We start from the raw sequence: 20,865 nt of genomic DNA on the forward strand, positions 1-20,865 counted from the left end.
GGTCAAATCGGATCATGCGATTATTTGGGTGGACTTGCGGTTTTCAGTCATGGAACATGGCAAACGATTTTGGAAATTCCCTGGTTTCCTTCACAAGGACCCCGAATTTAAACGTTTCCTTCAAAAACGTTGGGTAGACTTTACTACTAATAATCAGCTAAACATATCTAACCCCAATTATATTGGGAAACTGGAAAGGCTGTTATGAGAGGGGAGGTCATATCTTATGTTGCCTCATGTGGACGCCGGACTAATAACGCTATTTTGGAATTAGAAGCCCAACTTGGGGCAGCCATAAAGAATCTCATATCTCAACCTTCAATGGCCCATCATGCAACTTACTTTGCTATTCTACGAGATTGTTATGATCAGGCTTGTGAACCCTTGGACCGATGGGAGGATGTTATTACATTAGGAGGTGGGTCCTTAGGTTCCCCCGTCGGGTGGCGAAGCGGAACAGAAGATGGGACTGACTGACCCTCGGCACTGAAGACTGAGACGACCGTGGGAAAGCGAAAAGTCGTGATGCCAGAGAAGCCAACTGGGTCTTCGCCACTGGAAGCCTGCAGTCCCCCCGGGAGGAGCCCGTAGGGACCCGAGCCGCTGGGACTTAGGTGGACCTTTGAGAGGTCGAGGAGTCGTGAGGTTGGTGCAAGGGCCAACTGGAGCTTCGCCACTGGAAGCCCGCGGTCCCCCCGGGAGGAGCCTGTAGGGACCAGGGCCACTGGGACTTAGGTGGGACCCTTGGAGACGATGGTCCGGAGGAAGTCCAAGGACGAGTACCAGAGGGTCGTCGCTTACCAGTCTGAGGTCACACACCGAGGAATCACCGCTTGCCAGTCCGAAGTCACACACCGAGTGATCACCGAGAAGAACCAGGAATCAAGTGTCTGAAGCACTAGAATACTCACCGAAGCAAGCAGACTCGAACAATGAAGTTGCCGAGTCAAGGAGTGAGTGGAGGAAGTCTCCTTATATACTTCCCCTGGTCTGGTTCATTGGAAACAGGTGCAGGCAATTAAAGGGACATGGTCCCTTTAAATTCTGTAAGGGGGCGCGACCTCGCACCTAAGAGGACGGCAGCCATGTTGGATTCCCAGCCGCGGAGGAAAGCGGCCCGACGCCACAAGGGAGGAGCAGGGACGCCTCCCAAGCCGGTAGTCACCGCAGAGGTCTGCGCCGGTTTGCAGGAACGACTGGGGCCAGACTCCCACGGCCTCCCCAATGTTGCTGCGGTGGCCCCGCTGTCATGGGTCAGGTAGGGGATCGTGGCCACAGCCGGCCGCAGAACACAACAGTACCCCCCTCTTTAGGGCGCCTCCCAGGAGGCCTGGGTTTGGACGGATGGTCCCTATGGAACTGAGCAAGCAAGTCCTGGTTTAGGATGTTGGCCAGCGGCTCCCACGTGTTTTCTTCGGGACTGAACCCCTCCCAGACTAGCAGATACTCCCATCTCTTCCTATGCTTCCGAACGTACAGCACCTCTCGGACCTGATAGGTGAGGTCGTCTTCAGAGGCGATAGGTTGGGGTGTTGGAGGCATGCTGGAAGGCCAAGATAGCACCAGGGGCTTCAAAAGGGAGGCATGGAATGTGTTAAGGATCTTGAGTGATGGTGGTAGTTGAAGTTGATACGACACTGCACCAATCCGACGGAGGATGGGAAATGGTCCAATAAATCGAGGGGCCAGTCGCACAGAAGGCAATTTCAGGCGGATAAATTGTGTACTCATCCATACCTTTTGGCCAGGTCTCAGAGGCGGGTACGGTCTCAGTCGACGATCCGCATACCTTTTCACCATCTGGCTGGCCTTGAGCAGTGCGTGCCATGTGGAGACCCAGAGACGATGTAGTTCGTCTGCCGAGAGTTGGGCCACAGGAGACGTGACGGAAATGGGAACGGGCAGCAGCGGACGTGGTTGCTTTCCTTGGACCACCTGGAAAGGAGAGGATCCGGTGGCCATGGAGAGGTGTGAATTGAGGGCAAATTCCACCCACGGAAGTATACTTGCCCAGTCGTCCTGTTTCTCATTCACATAGATGCGAAGGAACTACTTGAGGGTTTGATTCGTCCTCTCTGCTAGACCGTTGGTTTGTGGGTGGTGTGCAGAAGTATAGTCCAAGGTGACGTCGAATTTCTGGCAGAGGGCCCTCCAGAATCTGGCGGTAAATTGGGCGCCTCGGTCCGAAAGGATGCTTCTGGGTAGACCATGCAGCCTGAAAATGTGTTGGATGAACAGCTGGGCAAGCTGGGGTGCGGATGGCAACCCTGAGAGAGGCACGAAGTGTGCCATCTTGCTGAATCGATCTATGACTACCCATATGACAGTGTTCCCACCGGATGAAGGCAGATCAACCATGAAGTCGGTCGCGAGATGGGTCCAGGGTTCAGTGGGCACTGGTAAAGGCTGGAGCAAGCCTGGGGACGAACCTGGAATCCTCTTATGACGGGCACATGATTGGCAGGATTCCACATAGGACCAGACATCCTTGTTTACCTTGGGCCACCAATAGTAACGGCGAAGGGTCTGTAAGGTCTGATATTGTCCTGGGTAACCTGAGCAACGGGAGTCATGAGCCCACACCAGAACTTGTTTCCGCAGGTGCGGCGGAACAAGAGTCTTCCCGGGAGGGATAGTCGTGGTGGTGGACAACAGGACGCGTGATGGCTCAATGATGAACTGAGGATCATCTGAGGTTTCTGTAGTCTCAAAGACACGGGACAAGGCGTTGGCCTTAAGATTCTTGCCGGCTGGCCTATAACGTAGGATGAAATTGAAACGGGTGAAGAATAACGCCCATCGTGCCTGTTGAGGATTGAGTCGCTGTGCACGATGCAGGTACTCAAGATTTTTGTGGTCTGTGTAGACCGTAAATGGATGTTGGGCCCCCTCCAACCAAGGATGCCATTCCTCTAAGGCCACTTTAATGGCCAGGAGCTCTTTATCGCCAATGGCTTAGTTCCGCTCTGCCGGGGAGAACTGATGAGAGAGGAAGGCACATGGGTGTAACTTGTGGTGGTCCGAAGTCTGGCTCAGGACGGCCCCTACGCCTTCTGAGGATGCATCCACCTCAATGATGAATGGCCGTTGCGGGTCAGGATGGTGAAGACACGGCTGGCGGAGGAAGGCGGCCACCGCTCCAGGGGGCCAGTTCTTGGGGTCCACGCCTTTTCGAGTTAAGGCCGTCAGAGGTACGACAATGGTTGCGTAATGGGAGATAGATGAGCGGTAGTAATTGGTGAAACCCAAAAACCGTTGGAGTGGTTTTAGTCCGGATGGTTGAGGCCATTCCCGAATGGCTTTTAGTTTCTAGGGGACCATGCGGAATCCTTCACTGGAGACGATATACCAAGAAAGGAAGGGACTCCTGCTCGAAGAGACATTTTTTGAGCTTGGCATAAAGTCTGTTTTCTCTTAGGCGTTGAAGTACCTGGACGACGTGCTGACGGTGAGTGGCGAGGGAATCAGAGGAGATCAAGATGTCGAGGTACACAACCACACAACGATATAACAGATTGCGGAGTATTTTGTTCATGGTGTTTTGAAACACCGCCGGGGCATTGCAGAGCCCGAAAGGCATCACTAGGTACTCATAATGGCCGTCTCGGGTGTTGAAGGCTGTTTTCCATTCGTCTCCCTCCTTGATGCGGATCAAATTATATGCCCCCCCCCCCCCCCCCCCCCCCCCCCCCGGAGATCCAACTTGGTAAAGATTTTCGCGCCTTGCAGACGATCGAAAAGCTCGGAGATTAGGAGCAAAGGGTGCCGGTCCTTGATGGTTATGGCGTTCAGGCCCTGGTAGTCGATGCAAGGTCGAAGGGTTCCATCCTTCGCAAAGAAGAAGAATCTGGCCCCCGCTGGGGATGTTGACTTGCGGATGAAGCCCCTCTCCAAATTTTCTTTGATGTAGTGGGACATGGATTGAGTCTCAGAGGGTGAAAGGGCATAGGTGCGGCCCCGAGGAGGTTCCGTGCCAGGAAGGAGGTTAATGGCACAATCAAATGGTCAGTGAGGTGGGAGTGTCTTGGCCTTCCACTTGGAAAAGACGTCTGAGTACGCAGCATAGGAGACCGGCAAGCCTTGGAGGCTGGCTGGAGCGGTGGAGCATTGAACTGGAACTACCAGTTGGAGGCAATTGTCATGACAGTTCGGCCCCCATTGGGTTAACTGTAAGGTTCTCCAGTCGAACTGGGGACAGTGTTCTTGAAGCCAGGGAAGTCCCAGGACGACAGGGTGTATGGAATGCTCCAGGATGTGGAAAGGCATCCGCTTGCGGTGAAGGAGCCCAACCGTCAGTTGGACGGGTTCCGTGAGGTGTGTCACTCATCCCGGGAGGGGCTTGCCTTGAATAGATGAGATGACCAATGGAGCTGGGGCACGGACCTGTGGAATTTTCAAGTGCTCCACCAGACTCTTCATGATAAAGTTGCCTCCAGCCCCGGAGTCTACTAGGGCTAATGTGTGGAACTCACCGTCCAAGGATGTCACTGCAACTGGTAGGGTTAGTGGAGTGCAGGTGAGGTTAGGCCCAGGAAGAGATCTCCTTCAGGTCCTAGGCCCGAGAGTTTCCCAGCCGCGCCGTGCAAGCAGCTACTTGATGGCCTACCGCGCCGCAGTAGAAGCAAAGTCCTTCTCTAATTCGCCGTCGGCACTCTTGTGTGGAGAGTTTCCCACGACCCAATTGCATGGGCTCTTCGACCGGTGTTCAGGGGGCTCCCGATTCACCTTTGGGAGAAGCCGGGCGTCTCAAAGGAGTCGAGGCTTTCGTGGTCATCTGGGCCTCTTGGCGTTCTTGATGGCGCCTATCAATTCGCCCCACCAGATCAATGAGGGCGTTCAAGGACCTAGGTAGCTCCCGGCCCTCGAGCTCGTACTTGATTCGGGGGCTGAGTCCCTGAAGGAAGATGGTTCGTAGGCAGTCGGGGCCCCAGCCGAGCTCCGAGGAAAAGGTCCGGAAGTCAATGGCAAACTCGGCCAGCGTCCTTGACCCCTAGCGCAGTTGGAGAAGTTTGGGCCCGGCGGAAACCTCCTGAATGGGATCACTGAAACTCATCCGGAAAAGCTCCCAGAACTCTCTCAAATTACTCAGGACGGGGTCATTCCGTTCCCACAAGGGGGAAGCCCATTCCAGGGCCTGCCCTTTGAGGAGAGAGAGAATGAAGGTGGTCTTGGTAGCGTCGTCGGGAAAAAGGACTGACTGCAGGCGGAAGTGCATGTTGCACTGGTTAATGAAACCCCTGGAGGCCCGGGGTTCCCCAGAAAAATGTGGTGGTGTAGGCAAGCGGATTACTGAGCGGCCCCCAGAAGCCATGGACAGAGATGGCAAGGTAGGATTCATGGGCCCCAGTGCTTCGAAGCGCTGGTTCAGGCCCTCCACCGCTGAGACAAGGGCATCAAGGGTCTTTTGCTGGTCCATCATACGTTGGGCCATTCCAGTGATGGCCTAGCAGGCAGACGCCTCCGCCGGGTTCATGGACTTGGCAATCTGTTATGATCAGGCTTGTGAACCCTTGGACCAACGGGAGGATGGTATTACCTCAGGAGGTGGGTCCTTAGGTTCCCCCGTCGGGTGGCGAGGCAGAACAGAAGATGGGACTGGCTGACCCTCAGCACTGAAGACTGAGGCGACCGTGGGAAAGCGAAGAGTCGTGACGTCGAGAAGCCAACTGGGTCTTCGCCACTGGAAACCCGCAGTTCCCCCGGGAGGAGCCCGTAGGGACCTGGGCCGCTGGGACTTAGGTGGGGCCCTTGGAGACGATGGTCCAGAGGAAGTCCAAGGACGAGTACCAGAGGGTCATCACTTACCAGTCCGAGGTCACACACCGAGGGATCATCACTTGCCAGTCCGAAGTCACACACCAAGGAATCACCGAGAAGAACCAGGAATCAAGTGTCCGAAGCACTAGAAGACTCACCGAAGCAAGCAGACTCGAACAACGAAGTTGCCGAGTCAAGGAGTGAGCGGAGGAAGTCTCCTTATATACTTCCCCTGGTCTGGTTCATTGGAAACAGGTGCAGGCAATTAAAGGGACAAGGTCCCTTTAAATTCTGTAAGGGGGCGCGGCCTCGCGCCTAAGAGGATGATGGCCATCTTGGATTCCCGGCCGCGGAGGAAAGCGGCCCGACGCCGTGAGGTAGGAGCAGGGACGCCTCCCAAGCCGGTAGTCACCACGGAGGTCTGCGCCGGTGTGCGGGAACGACTGGGGCCAGACTCCCGCGGCCTCCCCGATGTTGCCGTGGCGGCCCCGCCGTCGCGGGTCAGGTAGGGGATCACTGCCGCGGAACACAACAGAGATCTAAATTTCTTACTACAACAGAGAACCCATAAATCACTTCAGGTCGCTGAATATAATTTCTTTCATTTTGGGAACAAAGCGGGTAAACACTTAGCCAATTTGGTCCATTCGCATAGAGGGAAAACCTTTATATCTCGTATGAAAACATCACAAGGCCATACAAGAACCAGTGGGAAAGATATCTGTGAGATTTTTGAATCTTTTATGAAACTCTCTATACTGATGACATCCAAGGGAGGACTAATGAAGAGGAAGCTTTTTTTGAGCATCTCCCTTTACCCACTCTTTCAGAGAACCAGCTCTCCTTTCTTAACAGACCGATCTTACCCCTAGAGATTTTACATGTAATATTCAATAGTAAATCTGGAAAAGCCCCAGGACCAGACGGGGTGGTCTTTGATTTCTATAAACTCTAAAAATCTCAATTGGCGGACCCATTAATGTTGTCCTTTACTGAGGCTTTACACAAAAAGGCATTTCCATCTCATTTCAATATGGCACACATCACCATGCTCCCTAAACCAGGAAAGGATCTCCTGTTCCCTGTGTCCTACAGGCCTATTTCCTTCCTCAAATGTGACTTAAAAATATTAGCCAAAGTATTAGCTGACAGATTGAATATAATACTTCCCCATCTCATCTTAGAACATCAGGTTGGCTTTGTAAAACATTGACCTGCCTGCTCACATATGGTTAAACTCATCACTCCACTTTCCTCCTGTATTCTTCATCAGACACCCACTTTGGCAATAGGATTTAATTCAGAAAAGGCCTTCAATAGAGTGTCCTGGTCATATCTTTTTTCAGTGCTCAAAAGATATGGGCTTAATGGAATTATCCTTACCTCTTTATCTCTCCTATTTTCCATTCCTATCTCTCGTATTGTTGCTAATGGCCTTAAATCAGCAGATGTAAAAATTGGTCGGGGTGTCAGACAGGACTGCCCACTCTCCCCTCTGTTGTACATTTTAGCTATAAATCCCTTATTACAGAAAATAGCCCAAACACAAGATATTGTAGGCTTTCAAAAATGTCAACATATTTTTTTAAGTAGCTGCCTTCGCTGCTGATATTTTAATTTTCCTCTCTAATCCAAAAACTTCTTTAGATCCATTATTACGTTTGCAGACAGAATATGGTAAATTTGCAGGACTGCGAAGCAACCAGGATAAGTCGGAGGTCTTGGATGTAGGTGGCTGGTACGGCCTTCCTGGTCGGGTCCTTTCCCCTTGAAATGGGTCATTAGGGACATGAAATATCTAGGCATAAAAAAAATCCCCAGTAAGTTATCAGACCTCTATTGAGCCAATATAGGGCCGTTGCTGCATAATACTTCTCAACTCCTTTAAAAAAAAAAAATGATGGCAAGACCTATCTCTTTCAGGTAGATCCAACTTTTTAAAATGATGGTCCTGCCCAAGTGGTTGTATGTCCTCCAGATGATACCGCTGTGGCTCACTAAAAAGGACAGTAAGGAAGTAGGGCAAATGCTTCAGAAATTTTTATGGAATGGGAAGAAGGCCCAAATATCTTTACAAACCCTTATGCAGCCGATCTCAATGGGAGGGCTGAATTGTCCTAACTTACACTTAAACAATCTAGCCTGTATTTTACGGTTCTTGTGAGACTTTATTTAGGGTACTTCATATTTTAGTCCTCATCAAAAGCTGGTGGAATGGATAGATTTTTCCTCACTCAATTACCTATTGCAGGCCATCAAGGAGGCTCTGTCATCTGCCTTATCAACCCAACTGTTGGTAACTGCCAGCCGGAAGGCCTGGTCTTATTTATGCCAGTCACTGAAACTTCCCTCTAGATTATTGGCTTTATTAAGCATCTGTGACAATGACTTATTTCCACCTGCTAAAGGGTGCTCCACATTTCACAGATTGCGAGAGCTGGGTCTGGGGTTTATATTCCAATGTTTTTCGCAAAAAAACAGGTCAAATACTAAGCTTCTCAGAACTGCAACATCAATTTTCCTTGCCTTCCTCAGATTTTTTTTTCCATACTACAACTACGACATTTTATCAAAGCACACAAAAATTTGTTTAAATGTACACCCCAATCTGACGCTCCATAGTATTATCCTAGGTACCAGATCTCAGAAACCTTCCATAGCTAATTTTCGTAAAGCTTTGCAAGTGGCCTTAGAGCTGGGGGACTTACCAAAAATGTATAGCAAGTGGCAAGAATGGTCAGAATTCTCCCTATCCTTACAAGAATTTATCCAATGTTTCATAGATTACCCGTCTCTGTTGGAAAGAATACTATACAGGAAATTGCAATTAAAATTTTTAAGACAATTCTATATGTCCCCAGATAAAGCCTTCTGGGCAAAGATGACAATATCCCTGAATTGTGCTAAGTGCCCACAAACCCCAGGCTCCTTTTACTATAGTTTTTGGTCTTGTCCGGAGTTCCAGAATTTCTGGAAGATGGTTATTTGTAAATGTAGCCAAATTCTTAATATTAAACTGCCAGGCGGCCCAGTGCTTTGGCTTTTTGGAATTACATCCCACACCTCAACAGGGGTGAACGCACACATTTTAAAATTCTTGCAGAAAGCTAGCATGGTGGGAAAAAAAGTTATATTGTGCAATTGGGTTGCCAACTCTACACCGCAACTGGACCACTGGTTTAGTTTGCTAATAAAATTGTACACTTTGGAGTTTCTGAACGCAAAGTTTTCTTCATGCAAATGCTTTATTGAAATGCAGTCCATGTGGAATACTTTCAATTGTTATCTAAGGCCTAAGACAGCTTAGCTGTAAATTTTCTCTATTCTTCATTTCTGGACCTCCACCAGTGACCCTTTCAATCCAAAGATAAAAGATTGGAAGTGTTAGATACCACCTAGAAGGTCCAATATAGACAGTTGTTATATCTTTCTAATACTTAGATGACTAATCTCATCAGTTAATGTGTAATGTACTCGGCATACTGTGTTATATTATGCTAAATGATCCCATATATAATTTACCATCACAGAATATTGTGTGTTAGTATCATGTATTAGGGGGGTGGGAGAGAGGGCGGGAAGGTGGGAGGTATATTAGAGGATAAACTGGAGGTTTAGAGCAGATCAACCTGTCCTAATAATAATAATGCATTTATTGCATTTCTCATGTTTTTAGTTCATGATGCAATGTCTGCTAATGTTGTTTGGATCAGATGTATATTGTAAAATCAATAAACATAAGTTACCAAAAAAAATATGCATAATGCCAAGAGTGATCCATATAGTTCTTTCTGTAGCCCGTAGTGCTTTGATCTCATGTTGCCGTTTGTGATTCACTGTGCCTTTAAAAAGAAAGTAAAAAAGGAACTGCAAAAGCACAAACACCTTTGAAAAACAGTGCATCTCAAAACTGATTTTTTTTTAATGGGTAAAGCTGTCAGAAGCAAGAGGTTATCATGAGTTCATTTACTATTTGTGACAAATTGTATCTTAGAGTACACAAAAATCAAACCTTGTAAAAGTTCTCTAATTGTAAAAAGTGAAAAAAGCTTGTCCTAGTTTTACAAGTGGCATGTGCTACCTCAATGATTCCCTAACCTGGGGTCCATGACACCGTCACAGGGGGTTCATCAGAAGGGAGGCAAAGTCCATCTGCTAGCTTCACATCAAGCTCTGCTCGAAGGCTGCTGCTGGATGATCCCATTGCTTGATCCCAAGCTGCCAAAACTGAGAGGAGAGGAAGATCATGACCTCAAGGAGGAGGGGAACAATGCAGCTAATCTCCACCACAAGGAGCCCATATCAGTATGGAGAGAAAAATAGAAGAGCAGGGCTCGTTGCCACTGTGAATAAACCTGAAGTGGTACCATGAGGCGGGGGGGGGGGGGGAGTGTGCTGCCGCCAGCATCTTCATTAACTGTTGCTCCATACGTCCATGGGAGTCAAGTAGGGTGATAATCCTGAGAAACATTTTTGGGCACTACTGCATGCACTCTGGCTATTCTGGCCTGACTGTGAGTGAGAAAAGCCGCAGTGAGTAGTATGGCCACAGGGTGTGTGGGGGAAGGAGGGCATGAAAGAAGGGGCCATTGGGGAGCCAGCACTCTAGGATGAAGGGAGTAAAAATCACTCAGTGGGGCAGAGAGCAGGAGGGAGAGCCCTCAGGAAAGGGTTGTGGGATGGGAGGCAGGCAGTAGGGAGGAAGGTGCACAAGAGGGAAATCACTTGGAGTCTTGAGGGAGGAAGATGAGGACAGGAAGGGTGGTACTCAAAAAAGAGCTATTGGGATAAGTCCATGTAAAGGGCCATAGTGGGGGAGAGGGCAGGAAGGTACTCAGAAAAGGGGTCAAGGGTGGGGGAGGAAGCAGAGATAGAGGAAAGACATTCAGAAAGGGGCCACGAGAGGAGGACAGGAGGGAAAAGATAAGGGAAGGCATTTGAGAAAGGGCCATGGGTGGAGGGGTAGCAGGGCAGGAGGGAAGGAGGGAAGGATCTGTGCCTGGAAACTAGAAGGGAGAGGATAGAAGGAAAGGCAGGAGGGAAGGGGGTCAAAGGTAGAGGAAAGCATAATAGGAGGTAAGGCACTAAGGAAAGAGCCATGGGGGTGGAAAGTAGGGAGAGGATGAGGTAAGGGCCATGGAGGGGGGGGGGAGGGGTCATGGGAGGACAGAAGGTGACAGATGACTACCAGGGATTGGAGGGACAAGCCAGTCACCCTAAAAGTAGTGTGTGCAACTGAGCCACACTGCAAGCCTGAGCAACACAAGGTGGAAGTCAAACCACATGGTTGCCTCTGTAGTTTTAATGCTTGTGAGAACTACACAAAGGAGAAGGCTATGCTATTCTTCATATCAAGCATCTCCATCTTAAAATTTTGCTGGTACTACCAGACACAAACTTGCTGAGTCTGCGGCCTTGACAACCTTTTATCTAGCATTGAGTCTCAGTATTGTTCACCAGATGTCTTCTGAGGCACACCAGTATCTTTGTGACATGCCAGTGGATTGTGTTAACAACCAATCAGTATTCACTTTCAGATCACATGCATATGTATAAAGTCCAAAGAAGAAAAAAAAGGACTTTGGTCTTAGTTTCCAGACCATACTGCCGCACTACAGCCTGAACTGCTTGCTTCCATTCATGCAAATTCTACAACCATGAACTTGCATACAAGACTTTTCATGAAGCTCAAGCTAAGCTTTGAGACTGGACTCCCAGCTCAGCTTAGCTCAACCCTGCTTCATTAATTGGAGTACTTGCCCAACCTAATCCTTGCCTAAACCCTAGCAAACCAAGCTATCTTCACCCTGTCCTTGCTGAATAACTTACAGGAGCATTTGTAAGTTCTGAGTCTGCTACCCTGAGACTGTGGTGTTAACCTGTCATTTGCTCACTGGAGGTCCAGCAGGACCCTAATTTTCCAGAAGGACTACTTGTGCTTTGAACACAGCGTAAGATAACTGACTCTCACAGAACAAGCAGGATGGTAGTCCTCACATATGGGTGACATCACAGGATGGAGCCCAATCACGGAACTTTTGTCAGAGTTTCCAGATCTTTGACTGGCCCCTACTGGGCATGCCCAGCATGGGACTAACCCTGCAGCAGCAGGGGTCCCCCTTCAGTCTTCTTTTTTCTGTGCAGCAGTAGCCTCGTGGTTAAGGAGCTTTGCAGAGATTCCTGACAGGAATTTTCCTCACCGAATTACTAAAAGTTAATTTGCCCCACAGGGGTCCCTCCTTTAACTTCTTCAAGCCGTTGGTGCTCCAGTAAGTTTTTACCCATTTTTCGTCGATTACCGTCGAATTTGACCCTCGCGGCCTACTGGTCGTCGACCGTACCGCGGCTCAATTTTTTCCATGGCGTCAGGGTTCCGTCGGTGCCCGGACTGTAATCGCACCATGTCCATCACAGACCCCCCATAAAGTCTGTGTAATGTGTCTTGGACGAGAGCACGATATCTTGACCACCAAATGTGCCCTAATGACACCAAAAGGTCGCAAGGCCAGAATGGAGACGATGGAACTTCTCTTCCCTGCTCAAACCTGACTCCGTCCATTGCGTCAACGTCGTCAGAACCGGCTCTGTCAACTTCGCGCCAGCATCGACCACTGCCCAGTGACTGTCAGGCGGCGTTGACATCTCAGCCTTTGACACCCTCTTCTCGCCCTCAGGACCGAGGGGATCGTAGAGACAAACATCGCCATCGACATCGAATGTCTCGGACCATCGAGGGAGCGAAATCATCGACCTTGCCATCGTCCGAGCCGCCATCGAAGAAACCCCGTCCAGAAAAGGCACAGACCTTTTCGGCGACCGGGTCACCGAGACAACCCTCACCTGACAGGGTATTGGGAGCCGTGACTCCGCCTTTAACGGTGGTCCCTCCAACTATGCCTCTGCCTCCTTCTTCTGTTCTGGAGCCAGAGCTGCTTGCTCCAGGTCTCCGAGAAGAACTGGGCCGGATGGTTCAGGAGGCCATCGACAAGGCGATGCAACAACTCCAGGTTCCTCCGGTACTGATTGTGGAACTGACCACCGACCCGATTCTGGCAGCGTTGGTACTGTTGCTCTCCAGGATGAAAGCGCTCATTGCCGATTTTCAACCGATGGACCCCGGGTCACCGATGGCTCCAGTGCCCTCCCCGCTTACTTTGTCATCGGGAGGATAAACACCGTTCCACATCCCTCCATCGGGAGTTCTGCCTCAGCCATCGATGCAGATACATCCCTCACCACCAATCCTACCATCAGTGCCGATATGCCCGTCGGCGCCACCAAGCCATCCATTGATGCCTTTGATGCCTTCATTGGTGCCTCCAATTATTCCATTGATTCCTTCGGAGCCTAGACCAGGACCCTCAGGTATCCCACCACCCTGTCCCCCTCTAGCTCCTAGAGGGACAGGTGCTGATCCCTATGATACCTGGACTAGTGATTCCTCCCCAGACACCAATGATTTGCCTTCACCCACTGAAAGTAGAAAGCGTTCTCCTCCAGAGGACCTTTCCTTTATAAATTTTGTGAAGGAAATGTCTGAATGGTTCCCTTCCAATTACAGACTGAACAGGATGATAGACATCAGATGATGGAGTTGCTTCAATTCCTGGATGCTCCCAAGGAAATAACCTCCATCCCTATCCACCAGGTTCTTCTGGATCTCCTCAAGAAGAACTGGGAACATCCTGGCTCCATTGCTCCAGTCCACAGAAAAGCTGACACTACTTATTTGGTGCAGTCAGCTCCAGGTTTTCAAAAACCTCAATTGGATCACCAATCTGTAGTGATAGAATCCGCACAGAAAAGAGCAAAAAGATCAAAGCCTCACACTTCTTTTCCTCCTGGCAAGGAACAGAAGTTTCTAGATGCCATTGGTCGTTGTGTCTTTCAAGGATCAATGCTCATCTCCCGAATTGCCGCTTATCAGTTCTATATGACCCAATATAATAGGGTTATTTTAAGCAGATACAAGATTTAACAGACTCCCTGCCTCAGCAATTTCAAGAGCAACTCCAAACCCTAGTAAACAAAGGGTTTGAGGCAGGCAAGCATGAGATCAGATCATCCTATGATTTTTTGATACTGCTTCTAGAGTATCTGCAGCAGCTATTTCAGCAAGAAGATGGGCCTGGCTCAAGTCTTCCGATCTTCGCCCTGAGGTACAAGACAGGTTATCTGACCTACCCTGTGTAGGAGATAATCTGTTTGGAGAACAGATTCAACGGACGGTGGCGGAACTTAAGGACCATCATGAGACTCTCAGACAGCTCTCTCTGATGCCTTCTGACTACTCGTCAAAACAGCTCTTCCGAAAGGACTCTAAAAAGTCATTCTTCTGCCCGAAGAACTCCTACCCACCACCAGCCAGATCCCGATCCACAAGACCTTTTGAAAAAGCCCTGTCTCGTCAGACATGGAAACAAAAATCGCAAGCAGCTCCTCAACCAGGTCCTGCTTCAGGTTTTTGACTTCTACCTAGAGAGCAACAGCCAGCTTCCATTGCCTCACATTACCAGTGGGAGGTCAATTGTGCCACTTCAACAACATATGGCACTCAATCACCTCAGGCCAATGGGTACTGGTGATAATTGCTCAAGGTTACCATCTGAACTTTCTCTCCGTGCCACTGGGACTCCCCACCTCTACCGACGTGGAGAACAGCCGATCACTCCATCCTTCTAGATCAGGAGGTCTCCCTCCTTCTCCAGTCCAAGGCAATAGAACCCGTACCCTACTCTCAGCACGGCCTAGGATTCTATTCCTGGTACTTTCTAGTCCCCAAAACATTGGGAGGCGTTCGTCCTATTCTGGACCTACGGGCCCTCAACAAGTACCTCCAGCAAGAGAAATTCAAGATGGTAACCTTAGGCTCACTTCTTCCTCTTCTACAAAGAGGAGACTGGCTCTGTTCTCTCGACCTCCAGGATGCATACACTCATATTGCGATAACTCCATCTCATTGCAAATACCTGAGGTTTCTAGTAGGCCCCAAGCACTACCAGTACCAAGTGCTTCCATTTGGCCTAGCCTCTGCGCCATAAGTCTTCACGAAATGCCTTGTAGTGGTTGCAGCCTTCCTAAGGACTCAGGGTGTTCACGTCTACCCCTATCTAGACGATTGGTTATTCAGGGCTCCCACTCAGCAAGCTGCTCTGTCGTCCCTCAATCTAACCTTACACACTCTAATTTCATTAGGATTTCTCGTCAGTTACGACAAATCCTCTTTAGTCCCATCCCAAACCTTGTTGTTCATTGGGGCAGACTTGGACACCTTGCAGGCAAAGGCTTTTCTACCCTGACAGCAAGCTCTCACTCTCGTGTCTCTTGCGCACCAGCTGCAGTCTCAGCACTCCGTGACTGCACACCACTTTCTCATCCTCCTGCGTCACATGGCGTCCTCAGTGCAAGTCACACCAATGGCCCGTTTGGCCATGAGAGTCATGCAGTGGACTCTACGGTCACAATGGACTCAAAGCATTCAGCCCCTGTCGACCATTGTCCACGTAACCGACTCACTCAGTCAGTCTCTTGCCTAGTGGAGAAATCAGAACAATCTCCTCCAAGGCTTGCCCTTTCAGGCTCCAGATTCTCAATTAACTCTCACCACCGATGCTTCCAACCTCTGCTGGGGAGCCCTTGTGGCCAATCTGCAGACCCAAGGATCTTGGTCTCCAGAGTAAGCCAAACACCAAATAAATTTCCTGGAGCTTCGAGCAATCAGATATGCTCTCAGGGCATTTCAGGATCGCCTCTCAAATCAAATTATCCTGATCCAGATGGTCAACCAGGTGGCCATGTGGTACATCAACAAACAGGGAGGCACTGGCTCCTTCTTCTGTGTCAGGAAGCTGCACAGATATGGGCGGAAGCGCTCTCCCATTCGATCTACCTCAGGGCCACCTGGTGGCCGGGAGTGGACAATGTGTTGGCAGACAAGCTGAGTCGCATCTTTCAACCGCACGAGTGGTCTCTCAACTCCTCAGTAGTGAACTCCATCTTCCAACAATGGGGATATTCTCAATAGACCTCTTTGCGTCTCCTCAAAACCACAAAGTAGAGAACCTCTGCTCTCTCATTCACAGCAAACACTCTCAACCCAGAGACACATTCTTCCTCTCATGGGCAACCGGTCTACTTCATGCACTCCCTCCACTTCCTCTTCTCTTGAAGACTCTCGTAAAGTTATGTCAGGACAAGGGAACCATGATCCTAATAACACCTCACTGGCCACGCCAAGTGTGGTTTCCAATACTTAAGGATCTCTCCATTCGCAGGCACATTCCCTTGGGAAAAGACCCGCTTCTGATCACTCAAAACGACGGGTGCCTCTTCAAGCCTTGTCCCTGAAGGCATGGACAAGGCTTGAAGAGGCCACTTAACCTTTCTGAATCAGTTTCCTGTATCTTGATTGCTTCACGGAAGCCTTCCACGAGAAAATCTTACTCTTACAAATGGAACAGGTTTACGTCATGGTGCTCTTCTCAGTCCCTTGACCCCTTTACCTGTCCAATCACGAAGTTTTTGGACTATCTCTGGCACTTGTCAGAGTAAGGTCTAAAAACTTTTTACATCAGAATGCATGTCAGTGCAGTAGCCGCCTTCCATAAAGGTGTCGGGGATGTTCCTAAATCAGTACAACCCCTTGTAACACGTTTTCTGAAAGGCTTGCTTCACCTCAAGCCTCCACTGCGTCCTCCGGTCCCTTCTTGGGACCTTAACCTGGTTTTGGGTCGGCTCATGAAACCCCCATTTGAGCCTCTTCACTCCTGTGACCTTTGATATCTCACATGGAAAGTGATTTTCCTTTTGGCAATCACTTCAGCTCGCAGAGTTAGTGAATTACAGGCCCTAGTTACCTATCCGCCTTACACTAAACTTCTGCAGGACTGGGCGGTTCTCCTCACTCACCCTAAATTCTTACCTAAGGTAGTATCGGAGTTTCATCTCAATCAATCCATCATACTACCTACCTTTTTTCCCAGGCCTCATTCCAATCCAGGAGAATAGGCTCTGCATACCCTTGACTGTAAACGGGCTCTAGCGTTCTACCTAGACCGTACAGCTGCCCACAGGGAAAGCACTCCTAACAAGTTGGGAAAGCCTGTGGATAAGCAGACTCTCTCCTCCTGGTTGGCGGACTGCATATCCTTTTGCTATCAGTAAGCAGGCATTCCGTATCAAGACCATGTTAAAGCACACTCTGTGAGGGCCATGGCGACTTCAGTAGCACACCTACGATTGGTGCCGCTTCCTGACATTTGTAGGGCTGCCATTTGGAGTTCTCTCCACACCTTTGCAAACCACTATTGCTTGGACAAAGCCGAAAGACAAGATTCCATCTTCAGCCAGTCTGTTCTTCGTAACCTGTTTACAACGTGACATACCAACACCCTTCCACCTGCCTTTTAGGGTTCAGGATGCCCTTGACCAAATTTTATCACAGTCCTAGTGCTTTGCACACCTGGGTACATTTGGTGCATTTCTCGGACATCCTCAGCTCAGTAGTCACCCATATGTGAGGACTACCATCCTGCTTGACTTTGAGAAAGCAAATGTTGCTTACCTATAACAGGTATTCTCACAGGACAGCAGGATGTTAGTCCTCACGAAACCCGCCCGCCACCCCGCAGTGTTGGGTTCATAACGTTTTCTTATTTTATTTTTCGGCATTGCCTCTAGCTTTTAAACAAGACTGAAGGGGGACCCCTGCTGGCTGCAGGGTTAGTGCCATGCTGGGCATGCCCAATAGGAGCCAGTCAAGTTCTGGAAACTTTGACAAAAGTGTTCTGTGATTGGGCTCCATCCTGTGATGTCACCCATATATGAGGACTAACATCCTGCTGTCCTGTGAGAACACCTGTTACAGGTAAGCAACATTTGCTAAATTAATACTTTAAGTTGGAGTAGTTTAATTGACACTATATTTAATGAGTGCACGTTAACTTTTATTTAAAGGCGGGGGGTTTATAACCTTTGTAACAAGAGCGATTTACACTCTTGAATCAGAAACTTAAAATATCTACCATATAGAAAACCATTGTATATATTGTTCTGCTACAATAAAAATCTCATCTAACTCTAGAGGATGTGGATAGTCTGCTCCCTTTTACATTAACTTGTGATTCATGTTATCCGCTTTTAATGTCAGAATCCCTTACAGGATCGAAGAAGATGAGGACAGACTGCTGCCAGTTATCAAGACTGGTTGGGAGGGGTAGACAGGTGCCAGCAATCATTTTGAAATCCCCCGCATGTAAAGGTCTGCAGATACTAAACTACATACAGTGACACAAGCCCCAGAATTTTCAAAACTTTTCTTGAAGGCTTATTGGTAAAAAGTACAAAGTTGACTCCTGGGTATAGGCTGAAAAGAAGAGATAATAAGATTGGCAGAGAGAGGGTAAAAAGAGAGCAATTTGTGGGGGGCAGCACAAGATTATGGGAAAAGGCTGGAGAGAGAGAGAGAGACTGTTAAATAGAGGCTGGAGACAGATTAATGGTTTAGCAGCTGAGGAGAGAGAAAAGGGCTGGGAGAAAGACACTTGAGACTGGGCTGGTGAAGAAAGAGGGTGAGACTGATTAGAGCGGGGCTGGATGAGAGAGAGAAAGGGGTGGGAGCAGGAAGAGAGGCTAGTGAGAATGTGCAGAGATGAGAGCGAGACTGGTGGGGGGAGGCTATGGAGGTAGAGATACTGGTGGGATGGGCTGGGCAGGACTAAGAGGGGGACTGGATGGGGAGAGAGACTGAGGAAAGGCTGGTGATGGGAGCTAGAGATAAAGAGAGAGTGAGATTGGTGGGGACAGGATGGGGGTCCCTAAAATTTTTGATGTTGAAAAGTGGTCGGCACAGCCAAAAAGGTTGAGAACCCTTGCCCTTATCTGCTTGCTATAACAGTATTCTGTTTTTTAGGTTAAGCCTCTCTTCACAATAGGTAATTTTCTCTTGTGAGAGACATTTTTGTTAGTACAATCATTGCCAGGGATTTGGGGTAATGAGGATCATGTGTTTCTTTTTCAGGTTTCTTCTGTGGGCCTTATTTTGATTATTTGCTATAGGCAATGTGTCATATATGGTAAGCGAACTCAATATGACAACCTCTTGCTTTTTGATAGCTTTAGATGTTTAAAAAACATTTTTTGGTAGGTCAGCTGTTTTGCAGTGGTGTGTGTGAATGACTTTGTTACTGGAGTTACTAAATGCTTTCCCTGTTTTTTCTTTTGGCTTTTTTGTTCTTTTAGATTATTCCAGTAGAAAAATTAGTGAAAGGCAAGTTCCAGGATAATTTTGAGTTTGTTCAGTGGTTTAAGAAATTCTTTGATGCAAACTACGATGGAAAAGAGTATGACCCTTTGCTGGCAAGACAAGGACAAGATGTGGTCCCCCCACCCAACCCTGGAGAGCAGGTCTTCAACAAGCCCAAGAAACCCGTCGGCACTGCAGGTAACGGGCAGGGCAGAACTTCTCAAACGGTGACATCCCAACAAAAAAAAGTCTCATACTAAAGACAGAGAAAAAACATGAAATAAAGCAACATCTGAGGGAATGTGGGTAAAATGATGCCTTCTCCCTCAGCCTTTGCAGTAGACATCTTTTTCAAACATGAACCTGTTTGAATTAAAACAGTCAGAAACCTTTATTGACCTGGTGCCAAAATTACGGCTCTAAAATGTGTCTGTTCCCTTTCAGTATGGGGATTCCCTCCTGTGATCTAGCTGAACCCCCAGCCCAGCAACATCCTCCGTTTCTTGCATTATGAAATTGACAGAGCCAGAAATGTGCTGGCTAGGAGGGTTCTGTGTGCCATGCATGAAAGGCATTGCCATCCTCTAAACTAGAACAAAAGTTTGCAACTACAGAGATTTTCTGTAGCAATTCTGTTGGTGGTGGTTTGGTGGGGAAATTGTTCATGCATTCCTGAAACTTTTTATTTAGATGCCAAAATTCAGTAAGTCTGTAAGCAGACAAGTTATCCAGCTAAAGTTAGCTGGATAACTTGTCCTGGATATTCAGCAAGATAAATGTCCCACTGAATATCCTCGATTAGTTATCCAGATTCCTTTAGCTAGATATCTTTAAATGTAATCGGTTATTTTTTTAATATAGCTGGTTAGATTTAAAGTTCTCACAGGACAAGCAGGATGGTAGTCTTCACATATGGGTGACATCACAGGATGGAACCCAATCACGGAACACTTTTGTCAAAGTTTCTAGAACTTTGACTGGCACCTACTGGGCATGCCCAGCATGGCACTAAACCTGCAGCCGGCAGGGGTCCCTCTTCAGTCTTCTTTTTTCCGCGCAGCAGTAGCCATGCAGGTTAAGGAGCTGCACAGAGATTCCTGACAGGAGTTTTCCTCACGAAATTACTAAAAACCTTCATACCCTGCAGGGGTCCCTCCTTCGAATTTTTGACTCCACGGTACTCTGGAAAGATTTTTACCCGGTTTCGATCGATTCCCGTCGAGTTTGGCCCTCGCGGCCTACTGGCTGTCGACCATACCGCGGCTAAATTTTTCAAAGGCCATGGCGTCGAGGTTCCGTCGGTGCCCGGACTGTACTCACACCATGTCCATTACAGACCCGCATAAAGTCTGTGTAATGTGTCTCGGGTGCGAGCATGATGTCCTGACTTGCACCAAATGTGCTTTAATGACACCAAAAGGTCGCAAGGCCAGAATGGAGAAAATGGAACTTCTCTTCCGTTCTCAAACTCTGATGCGTCGATTGCATCGACGTCGTCTGAACCGGCACCGTCCACTTCGCGCCAGTATCGGCCACCGGCCGGTGACCGTCTGGCGTCGACGACTTCTCGGCCTTCAAGTACCTCTGCTCCCCCTCAGGACCGAGGGGATCGTAGAGAGAAACATCGGCATCAACACCGCGAGTCTCGGACCATCGAGGAAGGAAATTTTTCAACCTCGCCATCGTCCGAGCCGCCATCGAAGAAACTTCATCCAGAAAAGGCACCAACCCTTTCTGCGACTGGGTCACTGAGGCAACCCTCACCCGGACAGGTATCGGGAGCTGCGACTCTACCTTTAATGGTGGTCCCTCCAGCTATGCCTCTGCCTCCTTCCTTCCTTCCTTCCGGAGCCGGGGCTGCTTGC

The 20,865-nt window shown here is 48.8% G+C and overlaps 1 protein-coding gene across 4 annotated transcripts in view; it reads left to right on the plus strand.

The window, feature by feature from the left end:
* The window catches only part of MAPRE3 (microtubule associated protein RP/EB family member 3), a 253,669-nt gene that overhangs the window by 188,375 nt on the left and 44,429 nt on the right, over positions 1 to 20,865 (plus strand). For all 4 annotated transcript variants that reach the window (XM_029596287.1, XM_029596286.1, XM_029596285.1 and 1 more), the window contains one exon: positions 18,997 to 19,198. In XM_029596287.1, coding sequence (XP_029452147.1) covers positions 18,997 to 19,198 — 202 coding nt within the window. The remainder of the gene's footprint in view (positions 1 to 18,996; positions 19,199 to 20,865) is intronic.

The sequence above is a fragment of the Rhinatrema bivittatum genome, chromosome 3 (genome assembly GCF_901001135.1).
Source record: "Rhinatrema bivittatum chromosome 3, aRhiBiv1.1, whole genome shotgun sequence".
Classification (NCBI taxonomy): domain Eukaryota; kingdom Metazoa; phylum Chordata; class Amphibia; order Gymnophiona; family Rhinatrematidae; genus Rhinatrema; species Rhinatrema bivittatum.